The following is a 9,558-nucleotide window of genomic DNA, read 5'->3' on the forward strand; positions in this document are numbered from 1 at the left end:
GTTGTGATCAGCAGCTACCCTGTCATCCGACAGGTAGGCTCGCATTGTAAGAGAATCCAGCCGGAGACTCAAATAGACCGTACTCTGCACCGGTGTTAATTGGCTTTTTGCATCACTGAGGGTGAGACCCAGTTTCGACAGAAGCTCTGTCACAATCGCTGTGTGGGCCACTGCTTCTGCCTGGGACTGGGAATAAATCAGCCAGTTGTCCAGGTAATTCATCATCCTGATCCCTTGCAGCCGCAAGGGAGCTAGGGTGGCATCCATGCACTTTGAAAACGTGCGGGGGGCTAAGGAGAGGCCGAATGGCAGCACGGAGAACTCAAAGACATTCCCCTGGAAGGTGAAGCGGAGATATTTCCTGTGCGCTGGACAGATAGGAATGTAAAAATACACATCCTTCAGGTCCACTGTTGTAAACCAGTCGCCCAGCCGGACAGACTGGAGGATATAGCGATGTGTGACCATCTGGAACCTCCTCTCCCTCAAGAACCCGTTGAGGTGTCTAAAGTCTAGGATGGGGCGAAGGCCTTCGTCCTTCTTTGGCACCAAGAAATACCTTGAGTAGAACCCCTCTTTTTGAGAGGTGTGTTCTATGAGGTGGATGGCTTGTTTTTGAAGTAGTGTTTCTACCTCTTGTTTGAGGGCCAAGACCTGGAGAGGGTCGTTCACGGATTTGACTGTGATCCCTCGAAAGGGAGGAGGTCCCGAGTCCTCGAGGCACTGAGGGCATCGAAGCGCTGAGGTACCGAGACTCTGGGGCAGCATGCCACCGAAGACAGCGCTGCACAGGCTTGAAAAACCTTGAGGCGTCGAGACTCCGCTGCGTGTAGCCGTCAAGGTACCGAGGATGCAAAAAGCATCGAGGCACCAAAGTTGTGGAGCGTTGGGGCACCGAGACCACTAAGGGCGCCAAAGTGCGGGGCAACCATCGGAGTGCCGAGGTGTGTAGCTCTCGAGGCACAGAGGATGCTGAAGTACGAGGTACTGAGTCTCTGGGCAGCGTGGCATCAAGGGCGCACCAAGGTACTGGGCGTGTCTGTGTCTAGGCTGCTTGCAGTCACACAACCAGTGCAGCGCGAAGCCTGCAGCGGGGTAGTGCAGTCATGAACCTGAAGAAGGGAAAGAGACAGAAGGAAACACACCTGTTCCCCTTTTTTTCTTTTTTTTTTTTATACACTAACACACCCTATGGGTGAGTGGGTGATGTGCGCGGTCTGCTCAACAGTAAGGCCAAGGCCTTTGTTTTAATGAATCTAAATAATATTTAAGTTATTCTAAGAAAACTCTGCATTTGAGAATATCATTTGAAAACTTATATTTGTGTATATGAAATTTGGCAAGCATTAAAAAGAGATTTACAATGAATTCAAGACCCTTGTTGGAATTATTTTCATAAAAGCAAACGATCAATCCATTCCCAACATAGGATGCGTGTTGCTTGGGAGCTGACGTCACTGCCTTGTGACTTTCGCTAGTGCATTCAAGCAACACGTGAACACCTTGTTGGCCAAAATAAAAACCGCTTCAGCAAGTAGGTATTTAATTTGCTTTGTGTTATTGTGCAATATGTGTGTATATGATAACAGTATGATATTAATGTTTTGTTTTTAATTGTTTTGTATATTTTTGTTTGTGATGTGCAGTACGAAATAAAACGAGCAGTAATTCTAAGTGCCTATGTATATTGCAGCTAAGGCATATGCAGTTAGACAGTAAAAATGGGGAGCCAACTCCAGGACCGTGGTATATTCGAATCAGCATTATAGTGAGGGACGCTATAACGAGGGGTGAGTGTATTTGTATATAAGATTAATGCTAGAGGGCGCGAAATCATTTAAACTCAAGCCAAGCAAATAAATAAATAAATAAATAAATAAATAAATAAATCAGTCGAACGGATCCGCCACTGTGGCGTGTAAGTATGTGAAATAAACCTGTATGCTAATTTCAAACCCTGAAGTGGAGATAGCACCAAGGGAAGGAGATACTTCTTCACACAGGGAGTGGTGAGGCGATGCAATGGGCTGCCTAGTCATGTTATTGAGGCAGGATCACTTGGATTCTTTAAGACCCAACTGGACAGTTCTGAGATCAATCAGCTGCTAGGAACCGGACAAGCTTAGATGGGTCGAATGGCCTCCCGTCGTACGTAAATGTTCTTAAATTCTTGTGTTCAATTTCATTTAGTATTTCTTATGTGAACTGGAATTCCAGCAAGTCCAAGGCTTCACAGAGCACTGACTGGCTTCTCCACTGCAGAATGCAAGTCTATACAAGAATTCAAAGTGCATACGACTCCAGACAGATATTATTGTGGAATGAAAACCTTTAAAAAAAAAAAAGTTAATTCACTAAAATAAATTCTTGTTTGCCCTCAATTAAGTACCAGTCAATGGCAATGCATTTCTTGATTTAAAAGGTGTTTGGGGGCAGATTTTACTTCTATCGCATTTTTACTGCTGTACCAAAGCTGTAAACATGTTTCTGAACCAGCAAATGTAACAGCTGACCTTTCCGTAGCCCTCCCCAAAGAGCATCACGCTGACTGAAATATCTACCGCTGTGCATACTGGGAGATGTTTCAGGGTTAATCAGAGGTTAAAACTTGCCCAGGACTACATCCCCACAGTTCACTGCAGAGAAGAGGCATTTCAAGTTCTGTAGTAAATCTGATTGTTATTGAGCGTAAACAAGGCAGGGTTTTCTCTATGTTTGAAATCATCTGTGAAGGAGGGATGGTTATCTATGCAGGGACACCAAGATCAAGGGCCTGAGTTGGGTGAAACAAGCAACAATATAATAATTTACTTATTGGATGGGAGTGTGTATAATGTATTGAGCCTTCTAGTAAACACACTAGGTGAGGGTGCCCAGCTTATGAAATATTTGAATAAACTCTGTTCCTTTTCTGCTGTTGACAGTGAATATTACCACGTTCCGCTGTATTTAATGTAATATTTCATGTATTATGCGCTTTCCACTGTATTTAATGTATTATGCTTTTTTTTTTTTAACTGTATAGCATGTATTATGCATTTCTCTGAATTTAAAGTATTATGGATTTTCTTGTTGTTACTGCATCTTGTAAAGCGCTTTGTGATGGTGGTCCACTATGAAAGGCGCTATATAAAATAAAGATTGATTGATTGATTGAAATCTCTTTTTTAATGAAAATAATTGTCATGAAAAAAAGAAAAGTTCATTGAGATTGAACGCTGTCTTCTTCCTGTTTTCTTTCAGTTTTCCCAGCTGATAAAAATCTTCCAATCCCAGGGGCCAGAAAAATTCCCTCTCACTGAGCAAACATTCTACCCCAATCACAAGGAGATGGTGAGTGCTGTTCAGAAACACCCCTGTTTTGTCCCCGACCATTTTGCAAGCTGGTTTTACTCCTGCCCGCAACGATAACATTTTTATGATTGCTTCAATTTGATCTCATTCCATAGTAAACAGGGTTTCTGAAGCTGTACACTGCTAGCATGCCTGCTAGACCACAGAACACATATGTGCATATATATACTATAGATTGCTCTCTGTGGTTAATTATATTTCATGTGTACTGTGGGGAGTGCAATTATGGAGCTCTGTAAATATTTTAAGAAAACAACCTTTTTCCCAAGTGCTTTAAATAGCATCACATGAGCAACAGCACAAAGTGTACACAGACTTTAAAAGTGTTGGCCAAGCAACAGCAGAACGATTAACAGTGTTGGGGGTGGGATATCCTTATTTGTGTATTGTAATGACCACTTCAAACAAACTTGTAGTCCAGTAAATAGTTTCTTTAATGATGATTATTGTACAGATGTTATTTATAGTTATGACTACAAGCTCCCCTGCACCGTTTAAGTCCTGCTTTTGAACAGAATAGTCTATTATTGTTATTATTATTTGTTTATTTTTAGCAGACGCCTTTATCCAAGGCAACTTACAGAGACCAGGGTGTGTGAACTATGCATCAGCTGATGAGTCACTTACAATTACGTCTCACCTGAAAGACAGAGCACAAGGAGGTTAAGTGACTTGCTCAGGGTCACACAGTGAGTCAGTGGCTGAAGTGGGATTTGAACCGGGGACCTCCTAGTTACAAGCCCTTTTCTTTAACCACTGGACCACACAGCCTCCTATTATTGGTCATGCACTGTAGCCCACCACCTGTCTTTCAATAGCGGCAGCAGTAAGTATGTGCAGTCAAATGAGTTCTAGGGAACTGCTTTTCCGATTGTCATGAAACTTGCATTCTTTTGGAGAAGTTTGTGGTAGTATTATAATCTGGGGGCATGTGAAGGTGTCTGTCTGCATGGCATACATTTAGAGAAGTGCTTATTCAATTGGGATGAAACTTGCTCAGGACTTTCTCTAACTGCTATTGATAGTATTACAACTGCTGAGTCCTCACTGTGTGGGTAGTTGTTACTACAGTTTCCTTGGCGAGGCTGGTTACCCAGATTTGAGACCAAGGAATGGTTATTTCATTTTAGTTTTTCTCACAAGCATTGCGGATCTGCACAGAAACAAGTATTGTTTAATTAAAGCTTGCGCTGGTGTATTACATCTTGGGACCCAAATCAGCTTATACGTTATACAGACACCTGCAGTCCAATCAGCAGCTAGCTAGGCAAGCATTTTAAGCAACAGAATACTCACAATCGTATGATTAATATAAAGGAATAGGAGTGCCCAAACTTATATGTACAATTTGAAGTCAACAAGTCCTAACTGTGGACTAAATCAAACGTTACACTATGTGCTGTACAACAATACTCTGCTCCTTCCTGAAAAGATTTTGTTCATGAGCAATGTTGCTACATTTGCAATACCAATAGTATCCGGTAACCTACATAAAATAGACAGTGTTTTCATAACTGATTAGAGGGGCGAGATGATCGTTTTGGCACTCTGTCTAATACAGACAGGGAAAACAAGTGGAGATTAACTGGGAAGAATACACATTTATTAGGAATATGAGAATGAAGGAATGTTATTGGGTGTGCTTAATCAGAAGCCGTATAATACACAAAGTTTTTGAGAAATCTGTATTTTAGGCTGTGAAAATATTATGGTTAGAGGGAACATAGCTGAGGAAGCATTGTGATAAATAAATGCTTGTAGTCCTATAAGGTTAAATATCCAGTCTGAAAGATTGCACTTAATCAAGTCAGTTAAGGGTTGTAGATCACAACTGCACCAGGATTCATTGCAGCCAGCCCAGTCTTGTCATTCCCTTGCAAAAAGGGTTGCATAACTTTAGGATGTGTCTTGGTGCAAAACACCTTTATCCATGCGCATCAGACCCCATCCTGGAGCATGGAAGTTATCTTCTTGAGTGATCGCTATGTAAAGTCATCCATGAGGGAGTGCCTTTATCACTGTTGTTGCTGTGTGCTGCTCTGCACTGGTTCAGGGAGGCATGCATTTATAAATGGAGGTGTTGCTTTGATATAAAACTACAAACAACCCACAGTGTTCTTGATTGACTTGATGGCAGAGAACCAGATCGGTTGAAACATTCCTGGACTACATCACAGCGTACAGGTAGGGGTGCCCTAAAGGAGTAGCAAATCCAGAAGTATAAGCATACCACCAGTGATGGAACTAATTCAGTGTTCTGAGTTCTGGCATTGATACTAACAGCTTCAGAGTGTAGAATCTTTCTTGCATTCATTCAAATCCACTGAGAGAATTTCAGCTAAGGACTTCAGGCTGCTGAGAAAACTAGCATTTTTATCTTTTTTTTTTTAGTCAAACACTAACAGAAATTAAATAGAATTGTATAAAATTAAAATGATCAATTTCCTTGGATTTCTTTTCTTTGGAATTTCAAAATATCGATCTCTTCGGCCACGGCCATAGTGCCTATAAAGCCCCAGGCAGAAGTACAAAATTTAGCCAAAGTGCAGGATCTGAAATCGGGGTGGAACGCGGTTGTGTTGGATGTTCACAACCAAGGGGCTATGTATGAAAATGCCCCCAGGCATGTGGTAAGATATGTCCTACCGCACACTCTGTTGTGGGTCAGTGCTTACATAAGGGCTCCCGTGGCTATCTGCAGGGGCTCATGGGTTATTCAGCCATCCTCACTCATGGAATAACTGCAGTACCCCTACAGTACCCTGCCCAAGAAAAGAAGAACTTTCTGGTTTTCTTCTGTCTTATCTACCTGCCCCACACTCCTCTCACAAACAAGTCACAGATTAACAGCATTGTAAGGTTTATGAATTAAGTTAAACATGGAATTAATTACTTCGTTGCACTATAAGGATGAGACCAGACCTTAACAAATCTTAACAATGTTTACCGTTTATTAGTTCCAATTACCCACATTACATTCTACATTGAACGTTATTGTTTAGATACAATACGTGCCACAAGCATTAACAGAACTAGGCAATTGATCGGATTACCTGGACAGAGCCCTGGAGGTATTAGAGGTTTCTCTGTCTGTGTCACCCTTATGCCTGGTATTTATAATAAACTGGGCTCAGGACATACGTGACTAGAGTCTGTTTTTGTTATCTTACTACTGTAAGTATCAATAGAAATTAGCCATTCACTTGTTACTCCATTCAAGTGCAACTAACCACTATCTACTCTATTTTACAAGGTTATGTGGTTAATGGTTTACCATATTTTCCATTCCCATACATTTCTGCACATTCTTTCCAATCTCCAATCATATTATACCTAAGTTACCTTAGCAACTCTACTTATGCCTTCAGCAAACTGGTTTAACATTACCAACACAGTTTCTCTCGTATGACAGTAAAATCCTAGAGCTTCACCTGATCCAAGTACAAAGGGGAAGCTGCAGCTTTCTGTTGTTTGCAATGTGACCAGCTTGTGTGTGTTTTTACTAGCCCCCAGCCCCCAATGCTGGTATTTGTAGTACTGCACTCCCTGATGGACCAATCCAAAGGATTTAGACCAAGTGTCTCCATTGTGTGTTGGAGCTGCATGTACTGGTGTTTATGGTATTGTGATCTTAAAGAGAGAAAGATAGCTCATCACTCATGTTGGAGGTACAGTCAGACAGCGCTGAACGTCAGAAAAGAACCAATCCCTTCATTGTTACTCCTGTCTCTTGGCAATCAGTACGCGCAGGTCTCTTCTCACCCCGCACACCGCTGTGATCATCTTCCCCTGCTTTTGTTGCAAAACTGAACCCAAGTTTAGTCCACTGTGAAAGATGTGAAGTATCGTCAATCACTGCCCCCAGGTAGACAGAACTGGAAGGTGGTTCAATGGTCAATATTTCAACATGTAAGGTAAGCTGTGGATGGGTAATTAGAAAGCAATCCTACACTGCATAGCACTGCTTTGAACATGCAGACCTGTGTCCTGTAGCTAAGTTGGTATTATTATTATTATTATTATTATTATAATCCCCGCTTAGGGTGACAGTCAAAGGGGGTATATAATAGAAATCTTTACCCACAGTATGTGTTGAGAACCAGTCATTCTATGTGATAAAACAATATGGGCGTTCTGATGTTCTTAAGGGTCTCAGAATCACGAATTTTGAAAAAGGTTTAGGTGAATGATTTGTTTCACAACCTGTGAATGAGCTGTTTAAAGCTGTATCTTGAGAACCACTTAATGTATACTGATGAACTGTTGATACATGTGCATTTGTAATGAGATTCAGCTCCACAGACTATTAATATAGGTGAGTGTTGACCAAATCTTCCTTGATAACTGACACCTCTAATGTATTTTCTTTGTATCCCTGACTACATGACTTGAGTCTCATACCATGTATTTATAGTTTCAATCTGTCTATTTGTCTGTATCATTGTAATAGGGGTTGCTGCATGCTCCACGCTAGCCCCTTGGGTTTGGGGCTGTGATACAAAGCCTCTGTCTACCAGTATGTTGAGGTGGGCTGTCTGCACAGAGTCGAATTTCAAACAGCAGGGTCTCTCTGTGACTGACTGCCCCTTGTAATTCCCTCTCTCTCGACCTTGCAACTTCCCTGTGATCAATGAGGTATCATTTATCCCAATTAGTATAATCTAACCCCTGAGGGGACAATGGATTTTCTTCTTTTCATGGCCTAATGAATCCATTTCCAGTTGCACTTTTCTCATATTGAATAACCCTCCCTTATAATTAGATGAAGGTGCAGTAATACTAAAATAATCTTTGAGAAACGTTTCGACTAAGTCCTTCATTTTAAATTTTCTCTCCTCTGCATACGTCGCCTAGCAATAATTAAGTTATTCACTCTGACACAAGATTAATGTTTGCTATGTGCAAGACCAGCACACACTCACTTCTCTTTAGAGATTTCCACACCCAAAACATTAAAGACTTTTAAGAAAGACTTCTAGTTTTGTATTAAGACTAGCATTGAGTATTTCATAGTACAAGAGATAGTGGTAATATGCAGTCTGTCTGTCTGTCTGATCTTAGTGGTGTCATGTCGTTCCTGATACTTCAGTGTTGGTTTTTGGAGCATCAATTTATAATTTCAAGCTGGAAACTAACTCCCACCCCTTGAATTGGTTTAACCTTTTCTTCCTAAGTGAACAATATTACTTGATCATTAGTAGCACCCAATAAACATGTGTGGTCTGGCAGTAGTTAAGCCGTGGTAAACGAGGGCCATGTCTGTTTGTTCAATGTTATGCTTCAGTCAGAGTAAACCTTGCACCCTTCTTAGATGATGTTGGTAGGAGGTTAGCTGTGCTGTCCTGCCTTAGAAGGTGTGACATTCGCTGCTACCCCAACCCCTCTACACTGCAGCATTTGAATGCATATTTCACTAATACATATACAAACATTAACTTACTGTATTGAAGGGAGGATGTCCACATTAGGATTTCCGGCAACATAGAACTCTGCATGCATTTTGAATCGAGAATTGTGAGAAGTAATAGATTTCATTTTATGCCTGTAGCAGGGCAGAGCCCTGCCTGTAAATAATATTGTTATGTGGTGGTGGCTGGCAGGGATGGGGTTACTTTCCTATCCCTGCCAAAATACATGTGAGAATGTGGCTGGAGCTAATTGAATCATTGATAATTAGGCTCCAGCCACATGCTATAAAAAGGGGAAAAATCCTTTGTTTGGGAGAGGTGTTTTGGTTGAGTGGTTGTTGGTTTGTGCTGTGTTTATATTTTTGAAAAAGAAGTGTAGTGAAGGCGAATGCCCAGCCTACCTTTTTGTATTTTGTTTAAACCTTTTGTTTTGGCCCTTGCGCCAGTTGTTTTGTGATTTGTTTTACTGTGAAAGTTCTGTTTTGTTTAACTGTTTTTTTTTTTTTTTTTTTTTTTTTTTTTAAAACTACAGTCCCGCTCCGAGTCTCTAGGGGGCGCTATCCCACTCTGACACCATATGTGACAGGGTAGCGTCGTGGGCCCAGATGTTATTCGGCAGGCAAGGAGACTCAGAGACAAGGAACTGCAGTTAACGCGCTTCTGCGCAGTTTAATCAACAAAAGGGAAATCAAAAAGACAAACAAAACACTGCTCACAGAGCAAAAATAAAACAGTTAAACAAAACAGAACTTTCACAGTAAAACAAATCACAAAACAACTGGCGCAAGGGCCAAAA

General features: G+C 41.3%; 1 protein-coding gene across 3 annotated transcripts in view; it reads left to right on the forward strand.

The window, feature by feature from the left end:
* Positions 1 to 9,558, forward strand: part of LOC117419743 (synapsin-3-like) — a 198,558-nt gene that overhangs the window by 85,930 nt on the left and 103,070 nt on the right. For all 3 annotated transcript variants that reach the window (XM_034926276.2, XM_034926274.2, XM_034926275.2), the window contains exon 6: positions 3,244 to 3,333. In XM_034926276.2, coding sequence (XP_034782167.2) covers positions 3,244 to 3,333 — 90 coding nt within the window. The remainder of the gene's footprint in view (positions 1 to 3,243; positions 3,334 to 9,558) is intronic.

This window comes from Acipenser ruthenus, chromosome 14 (genome assembly GCF_902713425.1).
Source record: "Acipenser ruthenus chromosome 14, fAciRut3.2 maternal haplotype, whole genome shotgun sequence".
NCBI classification, from domain to species: Eukaryota; Metazoa; Chordata; class Actinopteri; order Acipenseriformes; family Acipenseridae; genus Acipenser; species Acipenser ruthenus.